General features: G+C 33.4%; 1 protein-coding gene and 1 non-coding gene across 5 annotated transcripts in view; both read right to left on the bottom strand.

Moving 5' to 3' along the window:
* Nucleotides 1-25,137, bottom strand: part of pan (transcription factor pangolin) — a 430,403-nt gene that overhangs the window by 340,635 nt on the left and 64,631 nt on the right. For 2 of the 4 annotated variants that reach the window (XM_089649145.1, XM_089649143.1), the window contains one exon: nt 18,423-18,461. The exons of the other annotated variants lie outside the window; for them this stretch is intronic. In XM_089649145.1, the coding sequence (XP_089505271.1) occupies nt 18,423-18,461 (39 nt within the window). The remainder of the gene's footprint in view (nt 1-18,422; nt 18,462-25,137) is intronic. 4 annotated transcript variants of the gene reach the window in all.
* Nucleotides 8,093-8,165, bottom strand: TRNAG-GCC (transfer RNA glycine (anticodon GCC)). Its single transcript has one exon. It is a non-coding gene; the product is annotated as a tRNA-Gly (tRNA).

Here is a 25,137-nt window from a genome sequence, read left to right as displayed (position 1 = left end):
CCGATACGGAATAAGCGAGATGAACTGAATGACAGACTCGACAGCATTGAGAGCGTCATTCAAAACTCATGGCTTTAGAAAATCTTATACACACTTACATGAATAAAGAATACAATATTTTGAAAATTACTAATTAAATTTTGCTGGAACATAATAAAAACCACATCACTTTGTAATTAACACATCATCTGACCCCGGTTAGTGGACAGTGCGCAAGATACCAACCAAACCTTGGGGGGTTCAATTGTCTGCTTAGTTAAGTCCTCTATCATTGCACAAGTAACATTTTCACACTATAATGATGGAAGTAAGATTAATGAAAATATTATCAGATGATTCGTAAGCCGGGAATTTCGACACAACAATCTCTCTAACTTCATCAAGACAAAATAATAATAAAAAGGCAAAGTAATTCAACTATTATTTAAAATTATTTTTTAGCTACTTGAGGTGAAATTTCACAAAAAAATATCCACTAAAAATATGAATCAGTATAATAATATTATCTAGAAACTTTCACAAAACATTAATAAAAAGGTTAACTGGTTTGAAAGTAGGATAAAACCATGACTTACCAGTTCTTAGCCACCATAGGAAGAAATACGAGAGCTGTAAGACATTATATTATTATACCCCTAAACCTGCCGTTTTAAAAGCTAAATCTACATCAGCATCTGAGATTAGTTAAATCTTTCATTTCCTAATGCCGCCTACCAGATATAGAGAGAAGAATGGAAGAACAAAAGAAGGGAGGGATAAAAATAAAAATTTCAAAGGAAACAAAAGACGGATAAGCCGACTCAGGAAAGATTGAGCTACCTAGCCAAGTGGTGAAATACCACAAGACTTTATTACCATTTTTCTCTTAGATAAGTGTGGACAATCACCATTATGTTATTCTGATTCCTTGACATGGCCCAACGTGTCATGTCTTCATGTCTTACACGGAAACGAAACACAGTGTAACAAAAAATATAGTAAATTAAAAAAATTTCAAAGATGGTGAAGTTCTTAAACGAGCCTAAAGAAACTATAAGTCAACCTAAACATGGAGTCGGGCATATCTATTGTCTCAACACTTAATGCAATGAATAAATGAGAAAAAATTATTGGGGGTCCCTCAGGGATAAATTTGGGTCCAAAATTATATGTTACTGGAATGTCGAAATGAAGCAAAGAGGCCAAGATACGATACGCTTTTAAGGTATTAAAACTGTCCTTTTGCTACTGTGAAAAAAATACATTATTGAGTAAATTCTGGGCCAGATTATAAGTAAAAATCCTGAATGACACAAATAAATCGTCTAGGGGTGAACCAACTACAGAACAGTAAAACATTGTACTATGAATCAATGCGAACAGTACAATACGAGCAAGATAAAAAAAGCTGTTTGAACAGGTTGCCAGCCAAACCTCTTCCTTTGTGCACTTATCAGCCCATCCTCGCATATCATAGGCAACGCAGGGACGCGTCAAGAGTGTTGACACTCAAACCAGTCAGTTTAACAAACGGAGGAGTCAAAACATCATACATTGAATTGCACCAATCTAGATGAACCCTTCTTTCGAACTCAAGACCTAGGGTGCGGAATCAAAGAGCTAACTGCTCTGTCACGAATGTTGTCAAATTGACTTGTGGCAATGATTTGCGACCAGATTTGAACAGCCAGAAACCCCCCGACCCTCCTCTTCTCCATCTTCTTCTATTAACTTTCTCCAGCCTTACGACATAACCCAAAGAGATCGTCACCTATTTTTAAATTTTTTTTTATGAAAATATATTAAATTTAAAGAATTATTACCGACAGTAAAATAAATTTTTCGATACATTTAAAAATGATGAAGTTACGAGCATTTAAAGTAAACATTAGTAAAATGTAGGCAACAGTACAAAACATAATGGCAGTGCTACTGCAGGCTACTAATGTGCCGTGATGTCACACCATCTTCGGCCGATCGCAAATACCATCAATTTGAGGGTTATCTTCTTGTATTTTACGAAAATTCAAAAACTTGTGCCTTCAACATGCTCTTAATCAATATGGAACATTAGAAAAAACCTTCAAATTTTATTGTAAGAGCGACCTCATCAGTTAGTTGTAGGAAGCAGTAAGTTCTCCCTCATTCCCAAAAACAACGCATTTAACAGTCGGAGAATTTAGACCTTAGCAATCTTCTTATTGCGCGTTAATGATAAGTGGGTTTCTGCGCCCCTCTGAATGATCCCAAACACCCAATAATTCAAGGTTTCCCCCCGTCAACAAGTAGTGGCAACAAGTGACCCCATTAGCCCCTAATCTCTCCTGAAGGGGCGGTGCACTAAACAGGCCATGGGGAATGATGCCGTGATGGGTGATTTACTACCCGGTTTAAAGAAGGTAACAACAAAGGTGAGGAATTAGATGACAGACAAAATGAACAAAGAAAACAGAGATTTCTTAACATAATCAAGTTATTTTGTGCCCGATAACACGATTTCTCTGTATGTATGAATGTAGATGTTTAGATTTCAATGTATGTGTGAATGTAGATGTTTAGATTTCAATGTATGTGTGAATGTAGATGCTTAGATATTAATGTATGTATGAATGTAAATTTTTAGATTTGAATGTATGTTTTTATGGAGTATGAATGGATATGTTTATATTTCAATGTATGCGCGAATGTAGATGTTTAGATTTTAATGTATGTGTGAATGTAGATGTTGAGATTTGAATGTATGTATAAATGTAGATGTTTAGATTACATCCTGAAAAGATAAATATGCAAGTGTGTTATGGTCGTGTATGTGTTCCCGATAAATAATTTCATTGGTTTTCTTTCAGATCGATGTGCTAACAAGAGTCACGTTTGATCTAGAAATTAAAGACAGAAAAAGCTGTGCGAATTTCGGGATTCCAGAACGCACTGTTCGTAAGATTTTGCTGCTCCATACAAAGACCTTTCACCTCTTCAGCCGGACTCTCTCGACCCATTGCCATCCCTCAAGGAGGATGCACACCAATAGGAGGAATGGATTCATACGTATGTCAGTCCTGAACACACTGACCCCAAGATCTAAAACCTCCCTCGCATTCGTTTCCTTGAAAGAGCTTCCATACAGCCTCCCCAAAGATGACAAAGGCCTTGAGGAAAATTATTTTATTTTGGCGGCAATGTAAAAAAAAGATTATTAACTTGATAATAAGCAAAGAGAAAGAAAACATGAAAACAATAATTTATGTATCCGAGTAGGCACAGGTATATAAAAAAGGTTGCTAAGTAGTTATCCATATTCATTTAAAATCAGTCAGTGGGAAGATCAAGTCAACTTATCATTGATTTGTTACCCGGCGTTATGCGCTTCCGCGCCTGACTACCGGATGGGGAAGAAAAAATATGTCTAGTGAATTAATTCATGGGACGTGAGTCGTCATGCTCGATCAGTCGACCGGGCCAAGTGAGAAAAGAGGCAAGGAGGATGTTTTAACCCTTTCAGACAAAAACATCATACGTATCTAAAGCGAATAAAATTTTTCGGTTTTTGATTATCAATAAGAAACTTGAGTGAAAATATTATTTATTTAATGAAAAAATACACTTTGTAAAACACCACTTTTATTTTGAATTAATATTAACAGCCAACCAGGTTTCGCTTAGCTCAAGCTTCGTCAGGGCATATCAAGTTGATATGATAAGCCCTGACGAGTTTGCGTTTACGAGCTTGAGCTAAGCGAAACCTGGTTGGCTGTTAATATTAATTCAAAATAAAAGTGGTGTTTTACAAAGTGTATTTTTTCATTTAATATATAATGTCACATCACAAAGTGTTTGCTTCCTTCGAAAATATTATTGCTTAAATAAATATGTCAAGGATGAAAGTAGACAGGACGCTGTTGAAATGAGATCCCTGAGGCGTTTGTGTGGTAAACACATGTATAATCGTGTGAGAAATGTGGAGATCCGCAAAGAGTGCAAGACTGATGTAAGCGTAATGAGTAAGATCAAGAAAGGGACGCTTAGATGGTTTGGGCATGTAGAGCGAAGAAAGGTGTGTAAGGAGAATATGTGATGCGAATGGTAGCAGAAGTCGGGGACGCCCGAGGAAGACATGGCACGATCGAGTGAATCAGATACTCGAGTGGGGCCATGTCAAGAGTCAGAATAACAGAAGAGTATGTATGTATCCCGTCAGAATTCGGTCGTTTTGGTGGGCTTTGAAAACTGCAAACTTATCTATTAAATCGATATTTGCAAAAAAAATACTGGTATGTACGTGAACTTTCATATGAATATTTTTTAACATTGACTGGAATTCTTTATTGCTAGCAATACTGGCTTTTCGTGGTATTTTTGTTGTTGGATTCTGGCAAATCGTTTAGACGCTAGCCATGTTTATATTTTAATTGGTAACGTTTGTGTTAAATCTCGGAGTTATTTTAGTTTTTTTTATAAATAGTACTTGAATATTCTTTCCGGTCAGTGGCTGCGTTGGCATCGCGTTTGGGTCCCACCCAGGTGTCGTGTATTTAATTCTTCGGCTGGCTTCTGGCTTCCCCCATCACAGCACATGCAACATTTTCCACTAACTGTGTTGAAAGTAAGAGATATTAAAATATTGTCAGGTTATTCGTAATCCGGGAATGTTTGTCTTTCTTTAAACAAATAAAAATAAATAAAAGGTATAAGAGATGAAAAGTGATGAAAAAAATTAGGGTAACGAATTGTATCACTCTTAATGACTTTATAACTATTAGTTATCAAAAGAGTTTTGTTTTATTTATTCTTACATAAATTAAAACTTCTAATAATTTCACAATGTTAAACTATTATAAATTCTATTTTTTATCTCTGGCCATTTTAATTTAGTCCTGAAAGGGTTAAGGCACTCTGTACAGAAATGTGAAGTCAGTTGGTAGGGCCAAGCGAGACAAGGGGAAACAAGGACGCTCGAAGGCTTCACTCTGAACAGTAGTGAGAAGTCAGCGGTAAGGAGGAGCATAGAAGATTAAACGGGTGTGATGATTAATTCGTTGGATTGATTTGTTACGCTATTGGTAGGAATGTGATGGGATGGAAGAGGATAGGAATTTGATTATTGAATGAATCTGATCGATTTCCGTGGAATGTAAATCTTATATCAAACGAAGGAGCGATAATAATTAATGGATAATTTATATAGTATCGTTTTGTGAGAAGTGTGAGACCGCTTTAATAATTCTAACTCTGCGAGTGAATTCGCAATGAAGACATTCGGCCTGATTGAACTATCTAAACTATAAACAAATTGCCATTAATTCAAAATAACATTTACAGTCAAACACGTGTTTAATGTGCAGATTGATGATTTAAAACGCTACACAGTGTGCGACCTGCAAAACAAGGAGACAAAATTATCTCAAATTAAACCCCGACCCGCATTTTGAATTTCTACCGAAATAAATATACCACGCTCCCATTGAACACTTAAAAGATTTTAAGCTCTTAAAAAATATGTTATTTTTTTAAGCATAATCTTTATTCAGATCCGGGATAAAAAGTAATTTGTAATAGTATCTTGGTTTAATAAATTTGCAACTAGAAACATGTAAATAGATAGAATACATAACAAATAGATAAAGTTGAGGATTCTCATAGCCTGCCTCACTAGGCTATTAAGGCTAGCCTGTGTTGAGGCAGTCATTTTGAATGCTTGTAAAGGAGCCTTAATGATGATTGACATGATATAATTTTCTTTGGATTGGCGAGGCTGGCGGTCCAAGATGGGGTGCAGGTACTAACCCTGATGTATGGAAGTTAGGCATGAATTTGGCAAAGGAAGGTTGAAAGTAGAGAGAATGCTGATCCAAATGAGAAAATTCAGAATTAATATGGAGCAGATGAACGGAGAAAGGAGTGTAAGACCAAGAAAGACATGGCACGACCAAGCGCTTCAAATATGTACTTGAAACGGACCACGTCAGGAGTACACGGAGGAAAATCAGATGTTAATTAAAAAAACAAATATCTTCAAATTATTGGTAATCCAGTTAAAACCGGGATTGCAGGCCATATCCTGAAAAAACCTGCACTTGCCTCGATAATACATAACGACGAAACGCGAAAATATTAGCATTTTTACGAAAATTTCGACAACGTTATAAAATATTCATATTTTACTAAAAGTTTATTAGGAAACCCATTAATTCATTTGTTAAGAGCCTGCGATCCCGTTTTTAACCGGATTACAAATAATTTGAAGAGATTTATAATAAATTAGCAATACTCGTCTCCGTGTACAACAGAAGAGTATCAGAGTATATTATTGTTTGAGACGATGCATCAATATTAATTAAGCAAGGAGTATGTTCCAAAACAGGGCTGTGTAGCGGTCCGTCCTCTCTGCTTTCCCCTGCGGGGAATGGCGTGATGGTTAATTAGTTAACTCGTCAAAATCAAGCAACAGGTGTTTTTGTTGTTATTATTAATAGCACGTTGATTGTTCAAATTAAACTCCAATTAAAGCTTGATTCGGTTCAACTCCGGGCCGCATAAGAATAGAGGAAGAAGGCCGGCAGTGACTCGGCAGTCCTCTTCTTCTATTACTGCGGCTGCGCGTTGCGGAGGATTAGACCAGGCAGACACCGCACAGCGAGACTCGGATCGGGGCACAATGGATGGCAGAGCGAACGTTTAATGGTGGTGAAGTCAGCAAAATGAACGCAGGAGAGTTAACGAGACTGATTGGGGAAGGGGAATTATGATTCTTGGTTGTACGGATTGTTTGGAAGCTTTGAAAAGCTTGGAATTTTAAAAAAAAATACATCATTAAAAAAGACATGTCAAAAAGATGATAAAACTGTTTTTTCTTTGGTTCCATGAAGCTAGTAAATAGTTTTTTAAATTTCAACTCTGATGTATTGCAGTAAGGGTTCCACAGCAACTCAGGACAGTGGTAATTCAACACGCTTTTCAAATATGATATAGTCATTAAAAGCGATGAAATAAAACTGGCCTAAAAACCATAACGTACTAACGTAACCAGTTTAACCTGGTTTTTTCGTTACTTTTCATGACTTTATATCACTTTTAAAAAGTGTTTCGAATTGCCACTGTCCTGAGTTAACCGGATACCGGCGGTAAGGAGCGGAATTAAGAGGAAGGATGAAATTAGACTAATTACTGTGGAAATAAGATCCTTGGGCTGCAATTGTGTTAAAAACGTGTAAGACAGTAATTGTCCATTCACTCTCCTAAATATAATAGAAGGAGCGAATATGGACAGAGAAAGGGGTAAACATTCGACGCACAAGTAAGAGGTGGAAGAAATCTGGTCTAAGTCAAATACTTCTTGGTCAACTTGTCAAGGTTCGAAATTTCTATGAATTAGAATGAAGCACGGCGCGTTCATTGTGACAGTTTTTAGCGTTCTATGCTTTAATGGCGTGATTATTCGATACGGTAAAACCACAAAGCTTACGTTCCATGCATGGTAATGAAAAAGTTAACATTTTTTGCAGGCAAAATCAAAAAGCTATTATTATTAGTTAAATATTGGCTTCCTATAATTGGATTGGATTTGATTGAAACGCTTTATTTTTATCACTAATAATTTACAGTTCAAATAAATGTTACGGTTAAAACCAAATATTATAAATTTGTATAATTTAAAGCTGTATCCAGCTTTCAAAACGCTCTAACAATAAATATTAATACTTGGCAAATTTTTAAAGCAACTACCTACTGGATGTGTCTTTTGAATTTGGTGAAAAGAATCCAAGTGACCATGAATAAATAATAGTAATGGCTTATGTTCAAAACAAGCTTCACTTTCCAGTGAAATTTCACCGTAAACTTTAGGCGTCGACGAAACGCATACGAAATAATAAAAAAGGACGGTTGTTTATGGCTTTTACTTGGAATATGGTACCATGGGTGAGGCATGTTAACGCATAATACCAACATGGGGAACGGGACGCAGGACTTACAACAGCTTGAAATTATCTTCGTTTTATATTCGTTTTAGTAGAGGGCCTAGTACAGATCCCTGGGCTTATTTTCTTTTTAATCATTGAAGACAATATTAACGACTCTCAAACGATAAATGTGAAAGAGAAAAGACAGAAAAAGATTCAGTCGAATCTAGGAATTGAACCCAGGACCTCTTCCTTGGCGGGGAAGAGCTCTGACCACCGAGCTAATTCGACCATATCAACTTAAGTTATTTTTAACTGTATCATACGACTGAGAGTTACTAAAATTATATTCATTTTCATTGGCTGCTATACGAATGATTGCTAGATGCAATTCTAAGATGCAACTGAATCCTTTTTTCTGTTCTTTTTCACATATTTCGTTTGATAATCGTTAATATTAACACCCAAGGTCAAACCCAAGGACAGGAGAATTTGTTGAAAAATGCGCAGTAATTTTAGTTTTAGTCTTCAAGGTTTGTAAAGAAATTTGAAGGTTGTATTGAAAAAAATCCTTATCAAATGTAGGAAGTTGTGTATGGTCCTACCGCCGAGAGCTCCGTTGGAACCTGTTTTTTTACATTAATTCAACTTTATCCTTGCGAAAGTACCTGAACACTGTGAACTGCGGTGTAACTTCCTTATTAATATTAATTTATCCTTGTAAAAGTACCTACAGGTTGATAGCTCTGCGTTGTAACGTTTCTGTTACATGCAGTGTTGGTGACGACGACAGAAGGATACAGTTTAATTATTGTTGACTATATAATAATGGCATTAGGTATTAGTCATATTAGGTATATAAGGACAAACACGCACTTTCTTTCAATGACATGACACAATACAATTAAAGCTGTCTATATTTTCACACGGGTCGCCCTGACACTAGCCAGCGTTACTCCGAAGTCGCGAAATAATCGGAAATCATGATTTGTATTGAGAGACGAACCAGCCTTCAAGGTGAAATACAACACAGGTGTGATACGAATATTGAGAAGCCAATATCGACGAAGCAAGGGACACTACAATAAAAAGAAGACACTCTGTAGAAAAGACCACATTGAAAATAAACAAAACAAAAACGATCGAATATTTTGATAAGGTTTTGGTTGTTAACTAGATATTAATAAGTCACTTTTGATGAGGTGCACCCGGCAATGGAAGAAAATTTACACTACTAAGAAGACGTTCAGGAGAAAGAAGAATTTTTAAATCAGCAATACAGAAACAGTCCAAAATATTTGATTAATTTTGTTGAAGAGGTTGATCAAGCGAATGAACTTGGTCGTAAGACTATTTCACATGGACATAAAAAGTAAACAAAAAGGTGAACACATTTTGATGAGGTCAATCAAACTATGCAAAAGAATCGTAATTACAAAGAAGACACTCTGCAAAAAGAAGACTTAGAAATTCAGCAAAATACAGATGACGCGAAAACAATGATTGAATATTTTGACGAGGTTGATCATACCATGAACTTGAGTGTTAAAAACTTAGAAGACACGAAGTAGGAGGGTTCTATGAAGACTAAGTCAAATTGTATAGTAAATAACCACCATATTTTTAATGAATTTTTTGGTGAGGTGTGTGTTCAGAAGATTGAAGAGCAAGAAATACCTTACTATGCTAATTGAGGAAGACGCCAAATTGAAGGTGTGTTTTGCGGTATGTTAAATTTTGGTGAATCCTTATTGAGGTTTTGAAATGGTCAAGCAAATAAACTGTTCGTAAATCTATCAATGAATACATTGTCAGATTATTTATTTAATTAATTAATTAATTTAAATTCTGTGAAAAGGTTCAGACTTATGGAAAAAAACTGACAAAATTAAAAAATATATATATATCAAGAATGCTGGTACTGCGTGCTTTAAGAGTTTTTAATTTATTGTTTATTTGTGTATATGCTTTCATTAAGACATGAGTTTTGTATAATCCAATGCTTTGAAAGCACGATCTCTGAACTAGCAAGCTTTGGTTCCTTCAACCTTTCGATAGCTTTGTGATCTAAGAGTTGACTGTATCAGATAAATATTTATAAGATTTCTCAAATTTTAACAATTTTAAAGCCAATAGGTAAATTTAAAATTAGGAAGTATGAAATTATCTTATGTATTTTACTCCAGGGTTTAAAATAATACACCAATGTGATCATTTGCTATGTAAGTGAAAACCAGTGACATAAAAACAATAATAAATATTACAGCCTGTTTCGTTGCGAAATTATCAGGGAATCTGAGACCGAAATGACAAGCGAGAGATTAAATACATAAATTAAACTTTCACCTTGCACGAAGATGGGATACTTATTCTTGGAATGCACTCAGATGCAGCTGCGATATGCAGAAAGTGTCGAGAGGCAAGTATCAATGGCAGCCATAAAAAACAGCGTAGGATAAGGTTTCCAGCAGTCCACAATAGAATTCGGATACCAACCAAGATGGTTTTGGTGTACAAGACCAGGGCAGAAGTCGGGGACGCCCGAGGAAGACATGGCACGATCAAGTGAATCAGATACTAGAGTCGGGCCATGTCAAGAGTCAGAATAATAGAAGAGTATGTATGAGACGATGTATGAATGTGAATGAGGCAAGAAGTGTGTGCCAAGACCGAGTTGTTTGGCGGTCTGTCCTCTCTGCCTACCCCTGCGGGGAAACGGCGTGATGGTTAGTTAGTTAGTTAGTTTAGACCAGGAATATATAGCCACATCAAATGAATTAACCAGTTTACTGTAGTGACGTCCGTCACCTTGAGAAAAAGTTGTAGATAATTTATTCCAAAGCAGTCAGAAAAGAAGCAAGCATCAAATAAAAGTATTTTCTAAAGCAATATTTAGTGCAAGAGATTCTGAACTTATTCCTCATACCAGTTCCTTTGTAAATAAGGGTTAAACTCGCTTAAAAAATTTCACCGATTTTTGTATACAGGACACCGGTGTCCCATCTACAGATTGTAAATAAGCTTTATTTTTGTACTTATCACATATATAATTTACATAATCATTAAATTTGATTTATTTTACAATTTTTAATGGAGGTTTTAATGGAGTTATACGAACACAATAGAATAAATTGAATGTAGTAGAAGTGACAAAAAGTGCAAAACAACACACAACCACAAAAATCTAATGATCTGAAAATAGCGCAAAGCATTAGATGTTCTGGAGTCTAAGTTCGCGATTAGTAAGTCAACAATCATAACTTTTTAGACACCATCGTGAAAAATTTTATAAGGCTGTTGCCAAAGGGCAAAATCTTTCGTTTTAACGGTATAAATATTTTTTGTTAGCAACCTAAGAGTTCCCGAAGCGAATTGAACACACAAAGAAAAAAGCCACACCGGGAGCGAATCAACTTTCGTGAAATAGATACACAATTAAGGCAAGACCTCCACGTTCATGATCAGAGAATGTTGATAAATGAAGAGCAATAGAAGTCCATTGACGACAGCAAAAAATAATTAAAGAGTTACGAAAAAGGACAGATTACTGGAAAATACAGAACACATAACCACAAAAAAGGTGGCAATCTAATTTTAAAGGCATCATGGTGAGCAGGCGTGCATCTACGGTGGTAAAAAGGTAACTTGAAGGTAATTGAAGAATCAATCGTGACTTGTAAAATTAACAGAAAATTTGATGTAAAAAATGATTCTATGATTTTTGTGGGAGGTACAATCGAGTTCTCCACGACACGATTTAAGGCGATACACCACCTCGTGTAACAATTGGAATCGGGCGGCTAACAATAACGTTCCTTATTTAGATGGCGATAAGGTGTACATTCCCGCTTAACGCCAGCCGCCTGTTTTGATTTATGGTAGAAAAAACAATTGTTAAAAAGCGATTTATTTTATTTTACGTAGTTCAGTCACAAATATTTTACGATCATTTTTTAAAGAACTTAATTTGCCACATTATACGATAAAACTATAACCTAAAAGGTGTTCGTAAATGGGAGATTTTGAACTTTAAAGCAGTTTTTGTAGGCATGATACTTTATTTTTTTATCTGGGCTTATAAAAAAGTTTTATCAAAAAAAGTATGTAAATATTTCGAAGCAATAAAATTTTCAAACAAAAAACACATTTTTTTGCATTACTTCGTAGTGCATCGTCTCAAGGCTCATCTAAAAAATCATAATTTTAATCTATATTTTTTTTACACAAGGGAAAGTAATAATCAATGGTTTCAAAAAAATAATTACATTACATTAATTTACAATTTGTAAAAAAATACTAAAACTAAAAATATCAGAGATAATATTTTGACATTAAAATATTGTTCAGGTGTGTTTGAACATCGATTTTTTGTGTTGAAAATATCGATACAATTTGTATATTCGTTTTTTCAAACTTTGTAGGAGAGGAATTGCGAGTTTGTTACATAATTTGTTTGTGAACGGTGACATTTAAGTAGGTGCATATGCTTAGTGTGTCGATTAGGTACTCTTAAATTGACTAGACTCAAGAGATCGCAACAGTTAGGCACGTGGTTGGAACCTTTATTTCTGTTTTTAAGGGAAATTTAAATATAGTTTCAGGGTATTTCATAGTTTCGTGGAGAGCTCCCTAGAGGGGACGTTGAGTTGGACACTATCTTCAAACAATTTGAAAGATAAAGGCAGACTGATGGAACCTAAGCGCAAGCCAAATACTAAGTTTGGAGATCGCGCTTTCGGAGCATCTGGGCCTCCCTCTCGAACTAAGATCCATAATATGTTCAACAGAATTCAGGTCTAAACTAAAAACTTACCTTTTTAAGCTGTCATATCCTTAAATTAAATATACCATTCCTGAGAGTAGCATTCTAGTATTGCCTATAATACATCCTTATCACACTTTTCTTATTGGATTTTTATTATTCGAAATCTGTCTCATACCGAGGGACGAATCACATATAGGAAAGTGAATTCAGATCAAAACCTTGTACTTAAGTACCAAAAATTTGTTTTTCCTTTCCTAAACACGCTCATTAAAGAACATAAATATAAAATAATTAAAAGAAATACCGTAGAATCCAATTATGTCCTGCGAGTGAGAACCGTTTCTAAATTTCACTAACAAACAATAAACAGTGTTAATTTCAAGTGACTTACCAGATAAGTATGGTATCGTATATTATCTCCATATTAAGTAGTTAGTAATAACATAGATCACTGTAGAAATGTATATTTGTGTGATTTGAGGTATATTGCACAAAAACGGCGCCATACAAATCATCCAAATATTATTATTATATCTAATTCTTCAATGACTAGCAAAAAGCGTTTGATAAAACTGTAAATTCATAAATCTTCCCGTCTAGACATCGTCAAAAGTAACCGTTACTCTGTGTTTATCGCATGCAATCATTCTCATCCTTTCATTATTCTTATCTGGTATGACTTAAAGGATTTTCATTCTGCTACCCGAATCCTTAATGACTAAATTCGTTAATTAAATACCACTGTTAACGTGTCTAATCGTGCTCTGACACCATATTAATTAAATTAAATTAGTTTTGTGCTACGTGCTAAAGATTTAAAGTAATTGGAAACCCTATATCCTTAACTGGATCAACTGATCATTTTGTAAAGAGAAGCAAAATTAATAGTTCAACTAATGAGACTTATTGGAGGTAGGATAAAACTGAGATGGCAAGTTCATTAAGTACATAGCCCGCACAAGGTAAGAAATGGTAATCGAAAACCGTGCATGGTAAAATAAATCGGTGGCAAGTAGTGTATCTAACAGACAAGGTTTTTTATTTATTTTTATTTTATTTTATTTCATTTAAACGCCCATAGGGCTTTTACATATAATAATGTACATCTTTATTTTTTTAGTTATACATTTTATATAAAAAAAAAATACATATAGATTACATATAAAAATGTCAGATTTAGCAAAATATAGGTTACATAAAATATAAGAGTTTAAAAAATTAGGTATGATAGAGTGCAAATAAGTGCGACAAAAAATATAAAATTTGCCAAAATCCTCCAAATCAACGATAATGTTAATAAGAAGGTATAAAATTAGTTGATAACAATAGTTTACAAAGTATGTAAAAATAGTTCGCACATACTCCGTTTAAAGTTGGCCAAGTTCAAATTATTGTCAAATACATTTATATTATTTAAGTATTTGTTACCAAGACTGTGTAAACGTTGTATTGGAGAGTGAAAACTATAGTTGGAATGAGATGTATGTATGTAAAATGTTGATATTTGCCTAGTTGTTCGTGTAGGTATGTGTAGATTTATTAAATGCAGGAGTTCACAACAATCGAATTTAGAGTTCAATAATTTTAATAAAAAGGTTAGGTCGTTTATTTTTCTTCTGTTTTCTAATGTCGGAATATTTAAATGATTCAATAATGACTGGTAATTTATGTGTTCTAAAGGGATGTTAAGTTTAAAATTGACGAAGCGTAGAAATTTTCTTTGAATTCTTTCAACATTATGAATATGTACATTGTAGAAGGGTGACCAAACTATGGAGTTATGTTCTATCAGGCTTCTAACAAGGGATATGTACAATAGTTTTATGATTTGTAAAGATTTAAAGTTTTTAATTGTTCTTAATATAAAACCTAATGTTTTCATACCCTTATTCACAGTTTGTTGAATGTGGGCCGTAAAGTCTAGTTTCTCATCCATTATTATGCCAAGATCTCGCATTTCCTTTACTCTTTCTAAATTTGTTTTATTTATTGAATAGCCAAAAAATTGTGATGTTTTTTTTCTGGAAAAGGTCAAAATTTTGCATTTTTCTACATTTAAATATAAATTGTTTTGTGAACACCACTTATTTAGCATGTCTATATTAGATTGAAGAACTTGACAGTCGTTTAATGAGGTTATTTCTTTATATAATTTAATATCGTCGGCGAATAGCAGTACATTGACATTTTCAAAGCAGTTGACTATGTCATTTATAAAAACAATAAATAAAATTGGGCCAAGATGACTACCTTGCGGTACGCCACTAGTGGCACTAGGTTCTAACATATTTTCCACACAAGAGGTCCTAAGGGCATTAATTTCCCTCAGGGCCTACATCATCTTAGTGGATGCTATGTGGAGGAGAAGGATTGAACATGGGTGTAGGCCGGAAGAAACACAGAGGCCGGCAAATCGTTTCACAGCCGAGCTGTTGAACTCGAGAACGAATCGTAGAAGCTACCCTTTTCCATGTGACTACATAATTAGAAGTAAGAAGATTATCATGAATATTAATTTCAGTTGTATTTGCCTTAGTCCTGCGTGAAATCTGGCTCGTTGAACTCAAATCGGTTTTGAATTTATTTTTGCCCCCGCATGCCCAATTTCTACTGATTTATAACAAGTTTCTCGATAACTTTTTTAGTTAAGTTCCAAAAAAAAGTTGTTTTTGAAGATAATATCTATCCATTTTTTATGCAGAAACGTTAATTATATGAAACTCCCTCGATAGAAAAAAATCGGAGAGTAAGCTCCGAAAATGATTAAAAACGCGTTTTGTTCAATAGTTAAATAACAATTTAATATGTTATAGGCATGAAAAAAATCATAGGGTATCTTTAAATGCAACTAAAGCATTTGTTGAGAGATTTTTGCCCTATTTCAAACGAGTCGTGTTTTATTGCATATTTTCCCAAGTTTTGCTTAATTATTATCTTTTTTTTTAAATATTAGTACGCTCCCTGTAACATTTGTATTTACATATTTCCTTTTCAAACCACCTTTGCTAAACACGAGTCATCTAATTACGGATAAGCGCTTAATCATAATGGTTTTAAAATTAGATTGATTCGTAGAATATTGTTTGGTTCGGATTTCTAATTTGTAAAACTACTTACATAAAGTAGTTGTACAAAATCTAAGCCTCGTGTATTCTTACATTAATGATCTCTTCAATAGAGGGAATATTTGAATTCTGACCGTAGAACGTGTCTTTCGAAACTAATTTTTCATTTCATTTACATGGAGAAAAATGATGCTATTAAAAAGTGACAGCTAGTATGCGGTTCCTGATAAAACATTTTATTGACACATCTTTTTACTATCAAATACCCAAAAAAAATCATCCGTTATAACTGCATTAACAACACAAAAAATTATAATAGTTCATTTTGCACCACTTTGCCAAATACTAAGTTTGTTAAAATACGAAGGCTTGGAATAAACTCCCTCCGGAACTAAGATCCATAACAAGTCCAACAGAATTCAGGTCTAAACTAAAAACTTACCTTTTCAAGCTGTCTATGTCCTGTGTCCTAAATCCTGTATCTAAATTTCGCTAATAAACAATTAGATAATGGTAATTAAGTGTTAATCAAGTGACCTATCAGGTAAGTATTGTACTGTATATTATCTCCATAAATAGTTAAGTAATAACATAGATCACTGTAAAATGTATTATATGTTTGTACAGCGCCCTTGAGGCGATTTTGCACAAAAACGGCGCTATACAAGTCATCCAATTATTATTATTATTAAAAGTTTGTCATACAAGATAGCTGCCAGGCAATTTCCCATCATCCTAGATTTGGTTTGAGATTCCTTTCATAAAAAATCTCTCAGTCCGGGGTTTTATAGGTTCATGTTGATCATCTACATTTTCAAAGTCACTTACAGACAGTTCTGCAAGTATCTTTTAACAAACTCGTATGTCACAAAATAGTAAAACTTCCCCTATGAACTTTACACGTACCTCAAATTTGTGATGAATCTGTAATATATTAGTGCATAACCCATTAATGGAGACCATGATTAAAAAAATAAATAAATTCTTCAATATTTTGTACTTCATTATTGTGTTCGTTTTATAGCACTAATCCAAAATTGTAACTCGTTCAAATTCAAACGTGTACAAAATACGTCCTCACGTATCAAAACATCGTGGTGTTTGCATGCTGACTGCATGACTGCACGTAGAGTTGCATAACTGCATTACTGCATGCAATGGGAGGTGATACATATTGTATGCCTCATGCTATGCACGTGTCCTGTGCGCATTTACATACGAGGCGATGCATACCTCTTTAGCACATTAATATCGTCAAACTGTCTCGATGCTCGTGGAGTGTCGGTTTTCAGTTCTGCAGTCATTGAGAACATTCCGATGGATAGGGATTCCTAAAGTGGACGATGCGAAGAGATTAGTTGCTGAGTGGACAAATGCGCCTGGTTTCGTGGGTTCATTTCATCTACTAGCTAAGACGTCATTTATTGCACAAGCAACAGTTTCAACTTGTAATGATGGCAGTAAGGTCTTTTCAAACATTGTCAGGTTATTCATAACCAGCAGACAGATGAATTTGGACAAAATAATATGAGAATTTGATTCTTACACGGATTAAAATAATTAATGCTAAATTATAAGAATCTCTTCAAATTATCGATAATTCTGGATAAAAACGGGATTGCAGACCTTAAGAATGAATCAACAGGTTTCCTAATAAACTTTTAGTAAACTAAGAATACGTAATCATGATGTCGGAATATTTTTGCATTACAACGAAAATTATTTGTATCGTCATAATATATATTTAATAAGGCACATCTATAAAACATTCTTAAATTGATGTTTTATTAAAAACGCATGTAAATTTATCACGAGGGCAAAAAGTGAGATATTCTTCACACCGAATTAGTCTAAATAAAGTATTTTGACTATTATTCCGACATCCCAATAAAAAAATACAAGAGCTAAGACATTAGTCATCTATTCACCTCCAAGGTAGAGAAATAAAATCGTAACTAGTTAACCATCACGCCGTTTCCGCAGAGGGATAGGCAGAAAGGACAGACCGACACACAACCCTGTCTCGGCGCACACTCCTTGCCTCATTCACATTCATACATCGTTTCAAACATACTCTTCTATTATATTCTTCCAAATCATACTAAGTCAATTCTTTAGTTAAATTTAGAGTTTGCATTGACAGACGATTGTCTTAATATTTTTTCATCCTTGAATAAGATTAATATTTTATAAAAGTCCCATTTGCTAAAAACTGAATGTTACCCTAGCTGTCTTTATTATCTACTTGTTTCTTATTGGGAATAATGATTAATAAATAGTTATGGTTCAAAGATTGTTACAATATACTGTCAAATTAACCATCTGGTAACTTCATCATAAATATACATTTTTTTCGTTGAAATATTTTGTGTTTGTATGTAGTATTTACTTTATGTTTGTGATTACTCTATGTTAGCTTCATTCAAATATAAATTGTTAACCTCGATACAGGCTTAGTATTAGTGAGGTTGATTTTTATGAGAAAAAATGTGATTTATGTATAGTAAGATGCAATAAATATATTCTGTTCTGATATTGTTGTTGTAATTAAAAAGAATTTTCGATCAAGTAGTTCTAGTTGGTATGTTGAAGGTGATTAGTATGCTCAATAAATCAGGGCTGTCTATAATTCCATTCCATCCACACGAATTGCATCATTCACTTTCATATTTTATCTATTAAATAAAAATCATGCTTAAAATTATTTGTAGGACTCACCTGGAAGTAACGAAATGAGGCGAAAGCTGCGAGAACGCTCTGTGTACAAAAAGAGAAGAAAAAAGAGTTATATTATAAAGTGCTAAAATTACAGTTTGAACAATAGATAATTTATGGATATGAGGAAAAGTTTTGGGACTGAAGAAAACATAGAAAAGAAAGAGGACAGTAGTGGGTCTGTTTTAATCACGGGAACCTAGAAGATTCAGCAAGCTGTGAAATTCAAAAATATTATGTACTTCCAACGTGTTCCTTGAAGATTTTAAAAAGTTTATCATTTATTTCAAATTCAGTAAAAATATGTTAACCCTTTCATCCAACAAAATTCAAATTAACACGAACTTTGTGATGTTTTTTACCTTAACGGTAGCGATTTAGAAAAGCCATGTTTTCGTTTTATTATAGCTTGTAATCTTTTCTGTGGTGTCTATTTTTTCCGCTCGCTTGAAATCCTTATTCCCGCCACAAAAACGATAAATACCTATTTTGACATCTGCTGATTGTGAGTTTCATGGAATTTCTGCCGTCATTGATTTCTTCATTTAAGGTGAGTATCAATATTTTATACTTGAATTACAAATATTTTAACACATAAAGATGTGTTCTATAATAGTAACATCAGTTTAATTCACTGTTCACAGTCATTTGCCAGAATATTGTAAATGAATTTCAATGTTCATTCAAATTAACACTGGTAGTGACGGACTAGTATGGCGAATTTTTAAAGATTATGATCTTAGATTATTTCTGAATGAATTTTAGTTAAAATGTTATTTGTTTCAAACCTTAGAGATTATCACTACATTGTAAATATGCATTTTTCACATGAAACAGTTATTTGTATTACTTTTGTGTTATTTTTATTTTACCTTACTATTTTAAAAATAACATCTGACGTCCAATGTTAAGCCAAATTAACATAGAATAATTTCGAAAAAAAATTAAATACCAAAAATTTTCTGAAGTATTATCAAGCATTACATATTTTATATATGTGGAAACAATAATGCGGTTGAGAAATGGTTAAGGGTGTTAGATATGTACCGCATTTCGAGTTCCAACATAATTGGAGTGGTGTCTGCCATGATGATGATCTAATTTGGTTAATAGAAAGAAACATACAGTTGAAACGAGTAGGTCTTCAACAAATAATTGATGTTCAGAAGAGTCGAGGCTATTGAAGTGCACCCGGGAATGTTCCCGGCACTAATATCTGTACCCGAGAAGCTTACGAATGCAACTCCGAAACATGAAATGATTGATAATTGAAAAAAAATGTTTGAGGAAATAACGAGAAATTTGCTAAAAACACAAATTTTCGGCTCTCCTGAACATTCCATGTTTTGGAGTTGCGTCCGTATGTTTCTCCGGACTTATATGTATTTTTGATTGAAAGTTATTCTGAATGAAGTTGTCTTTTTTATCAAAGGGTGACAGTAAAAGGAGTTATGAGCTTTTAAAGGGAACTTGGGTAAACGTATACAATCGTGTGTCTTGATATCACACGAGACACAATTCATAATTCGAATGGCTGCAGTACACATACAGTACAGATGTCATACACTTTTCGGCCTGCCGCAGATATCAACGTTTTGACAGCGAGTAGTTAGTAACTATTCGATATTTTCTAGCTCTGCGTAAAGCCCCGGCAACGCAAACGAACACAGCTAGTATTTGAATAAAATATTGTTAAATGGATTATTGCTATAAACTTAGAATCAACATGTTCACCGATAATTAAATTCTTAGGCAGATGTTACAGTATTAAATTAAACCAATCTAGGACGTATGTCTTTAAAGTATTAAGTAACAGTGTCACAACTGTCACAAGATTTCCGTTTTGATCAACGACTAAGTCAGAAAAAGACCAATTAACGCACTGCAAGTCAATCCGATACAAGTTTTATATCTCTACTTCGAGAGAGACGACATAGTTTATCTGAGAATACACATTAAAGACGCCGTATATGGAATCACCTGGATTTAAACCCGTAAGACATGTGTTAGTTAGTGATAAATACAAAATAGTAACGAAAAAAGATATAAGTTTAGCCATAGCTAGTGAAGTGCACCCGGGAATATTCCACGATCTAATACAGTAAAATTAAAACCTCCTAGATCACAAGGCCGGGACACTGAATCAAATCAGCCTCCTAACTTGTATGAGAACCAAAATGTGTATATTCTTGGTATACCTTATATCGTAGGTAATAGGCATTAAAATCGCTTGACAAACGGAGTCTAGAAACGTTCGAATTCAAGCAAAAAACTTTTTTTATTTATTTTGTAAATAATTTTATAAGAAAGCAAAAAAGTTAATCAAGTGAAACTGTCACAGATAATCTTAGCTATAAAACTGTATTTTTTAAAAGTTGTTTCCTTTACGCATTCATACATTTCTATTGAAAAAATATTTTTTGCAGTAGTTTGCATTTATATTTTTTAATGAGTAATTTATTTTTTTATTTGTATTCTACTCAAGCGAAGCGATAGGAAAACCTTCAATTTAACTAAAGCATATATTTCGGTTTTCATAATGTACATCAATTCGGTATAAAGATTAATCAAAATAGGTATTTGGGATTAAGCTTCGCCTTAAGATATTTAATAAATAGGAATATAGAAAAAAAATTTTTTTAATTTTTTTGTAAAATTCCATACAAGTTGGGAGGCTGATTTTAATGAATGTCCCGGTCTTGTGATCTAGGAGGTTTTGGTACAGTATGATTGTACCACTCCAGCCAGGAGCACTCCTGTCCCGGTGAGAACGATACATCAGGGGGCAATGATTTGTTACATGTACTCTGTGGATGGTAAGGAATTGAAGTTTAATCGACCGGTATAAAAAGATGGCAACCTAATAAGCCAATTTTGGAATTAAGCATGGGCAGGAATCAAGGAATTCTTTCTTCTTCTCAGCTCTTCTAGTCAATTTTTTATTCTTCTTGAAACATTAAATTTCGTTGCAGGAGACAACCTCATAGGAATTTCAACATTTAGATAAAAATTCCCGCAATATTCCCTGTTTCGGAAATTTACCCATCATTGGTGATAGCAGGCCTTATTTTTATACTCGAATGTTGTATATATTTTATAGGAATTTAAACAAATTTAATAATTACAGGGTTTTTTTAAAAGTCGATACCTGAAATACAAGAGTCCCAATCGTGTATTTTTGCAAACTATGGATACCGTTAAAAATGTGTGGAACATTTTTAATTTATTTATTTATTTATTTAATATCAACGGTATAAATATACCATAAACAATGATTACATGTCACAGTTAAAATCGTAGAAATATTTTAAAAAAAGAATTACAAATATATGTGGCATTTGATTGTGAAATGACATTAGATAGTAAGTAAGTAAGTAAACAAGAGATACAAGTACATAAGTTTCTATAGTGCAAATAAGGTAGAATTAGATTAAATTAATATTAATTGAAAAGATTTGATAGCATAGCCCTCTTGTACCTACCTTGCGTGCAGTTAAATAGATCTGCCACATCTGCGTATCTATTACTAACTTCATGCAACGTAGGTACAAGCGAGTGTTTGGAATACTCAGTAAAATAATATATAATGTTAAATACTTAATGTTAAACTTTTAATCTAAAACCGGAAGGGTTCAAACTGGTTACAACGTTGTTATGACGTAAGTTAGCCGGCGTGACGTCAACAACGGCGTATAAAAACAAACATGTCGTTTTACCGGCATATCAAAAATGGCACATTTTAAATCGTCAAAGTTATCAACAAGAAAGAAACAGATAAAATACTCTGATGGCAGTGAGACTGTGGCATCTCTAATTGGGGTATGATGTCTGGTTGAAACGGTAATGAAGGTAAGGAGATGAGTGGAGGAAGGTTAAGAAGTACCTAGTAGGCAATTATTGCCAGTTCAAGCAACTTTTGGATGTTGAATGGTAGTCTTTCACTAGAAATGCGGACCGCTTGTTAAACTTGTCTATTATACATAAACCTCAGTGGACTTGATTAATTATATCTTATTATATTATATACTTTGTGAATGGTCGCTGTGAACGCTGCAAACCGGTTTTGATGGTCGGTGCGCGCGCAGCTCCATATTGATAATATTAACTAGATTTTTAATACGAAGAGATATCTGAAATGAAATTTCCGCGTCCCTTATAAACTAGCCGAAAAATTAATAGGAGTTGTTTAAAGCCACAATAAATAGATTTAAATTAAAGTTTAAACCTTCTACGTTTTGTGGGATCAAAAGTTTTAGTTAAGATTTCAAAGTGTGAGTGATTTTTGCGCAAAAACTAATTAAAGTAAAAAAATATTAAATGTCAAGTTGAGTGACTTTGTCTATGCAATAAAACAAATATTAAATAGTGATTGCCACCATCAATTTTTCATCAAGCATAATTAAAGAGGGGCATTTGTGAACTTACTAAAATAGTGATGTCTAGCACACGTAGCAAAACCCCAATAATTTCGGAAGATAAATTGAACATGGATAAGATTATTGAATACATTGATAAAAAATTTGAAACCCTGAAAAAAGATATATTTACAAAAATTGATTTACAAACTACAGAAACTACAAAAAGTATTGATTTTATCAGTGCTCAATACGATGAGATGTTAAAAAAAATTGAGGTCTCAAATAATTTAAATCGAGCGATTCAAACAGATTTTGAAAATATAAAAAAAGACCAAATGGAAAAAAATATGATTATTAAAAAACTTGAAATCCGACTTTCTGATTTGGAAACGTTATCAAAATCTAATAGTTTGGAAATAGCAGGAATTCCACAACAAAACCGCGAACAACCTGTGGAAATTGTTAAAAAAGTTGCTGCCGCAGCAGGAATCCACCTCTTACACACTGATATAACTGACGTCACGAGAGTCTCAGACAGACGAAATGAAGCCCCTCCTAAACTTCTTGTGACCTTTTCCGATAAAAGAAAAAGAGATTCCCTCCTTGATAAGAAAAAGGAAATAAATTATAATGAAATCAAGGATCTGGCGACATCTCGAATCTTCATCGGGGAAGAATTAAGCCCGTATCATAAAGAAATCCTATGGAAAACAAAACAATTATCAAAAGAAAAAAATTACCAATATGTATGGTACAAACAGGGTAAAGTTATGATACGCAAAAAACAAGATGATAAAATTATCTACATTAAGCACCTTGATGATATGGTGAAAATAATTTAGTGAATAATATGAACAACATTACTTAATCCACTTAATAATTTAAATTGAGAAAATGAATAACGCACTAACAACAAACATACCAAACATATCATCCATAAACAATAATTTTAACATAATGCACCAGAATATTAGAAGTATCAATAAAAACTTTGATGAACTACAAATATTGATGAAAAGCTTAAATTTAAAATGGGATATTATTATTCTTACTGAATGTTGGCTAACTGATAAATACTACCCCCTACAAATTGGGAATTATGTCCCTTACTCTACAATAATGAACAACACAAAAAATGATGGTGTCATCGTATATATTAAAGAAGATATAGAAGCTGATGTCAGAGAGATCTGTATCAATAATGCAAACTGTCTAAGTATATCAATCGGTAATGACACAACAATACTCGCAATTTATAGATCTCCTTCTACACAAAATCTAGAGCCATTCCTCAACTCCTTATCTAATCAACTAAGTCTACTAAAAAGAACTAAAGATGTATTTATCATCGGTGATATAAATATTGATATTCTTGAAAATGGCCATCCAAAAAAATTTGATTATATGCAAACACTAGCATACCATGGATTTAAAAGCCTAATTGATGAACCAACACGTGTATATAATGAAAGCAAAACTTGCATTGATCATATCTTTTGTAAAACTAATAGAAAAACTCAAGCCATTATTTGTACTACCACACTGACAGACCATTATACAATAATTCTATCAATTACAAAAAAAAATACATATGTAAACCAAAAAAAGAAATCACTCCTAACGAAATCTGAAACAAATTGGGAAAACGTCAAATGCGAGTTAACAGTGAATGACTGGACAAGCCTTCTGGAAAAAGATGATACTGATACTGCTTGGAGTTATTTTATAGAAGTTTTACAGAACATTATCCTATCAAACACCAAAACCATAGAAAAAAAGTTATCTCATAAAAATTTACACATTAAACCTTGGATTAGTCAGAATATTATAAACTCAATCAGAAAAAGAGATGAACTGCACAAAAAAGTCAAAAACAACCCTTATGATATCCTAACACTTCGATTCTACAAAAGATATCGTAATACATGTAAAAATGTAATACGTTATGCTAAAGAAACATTCTATAAAAACAAGATTGATGAATGTCATAATGATTCACGTAAACTCTGGCAGATCATAAATGAAATAACTAATGCTAAAGCCTCACATAATGACAATAGCATTAAGGAATTAAACATTGATGAGATTCCCACATCTTTTACAGAACACCCGGACAAACTTCTTGACTTTATAAACAACTATTTTTGCAATATAGGCTCAAACTTAGCAAATAAAATTAAACAAAATTCAATTAGTACTATCGAAAATACAGTGAGGATTGACGATGTAAATCAAGAAAACAGCCTCAATATTGTCAAGATAACAAGTGATGAAATAAGAAATATTATAGCCTCCCTAAATATAAATACTTCATCGGGAAATGAACTGATATCAAGCAAATCAATTAAATATCTACAAAA

Source organism: Hesperophylax consimilis, chromosome 29 (genome assembly GCF_061612785.1).
Source record: "Hesperophylax consimilis isolate HC1 chromosome 29, BYU_Hcon_1.0, whole genome shotgun sequence".
NCBI lineage: Eukaryota > Metazoa > Arthropoda > Insecta > Trichoptera > Limnephilidae > Hesperophylax > Hesperophylax consimilis.
Note: the sequence above shows the minus strand (reverse complement) of the source record. Positions and strands in the feature narration are given on the sequence as shown.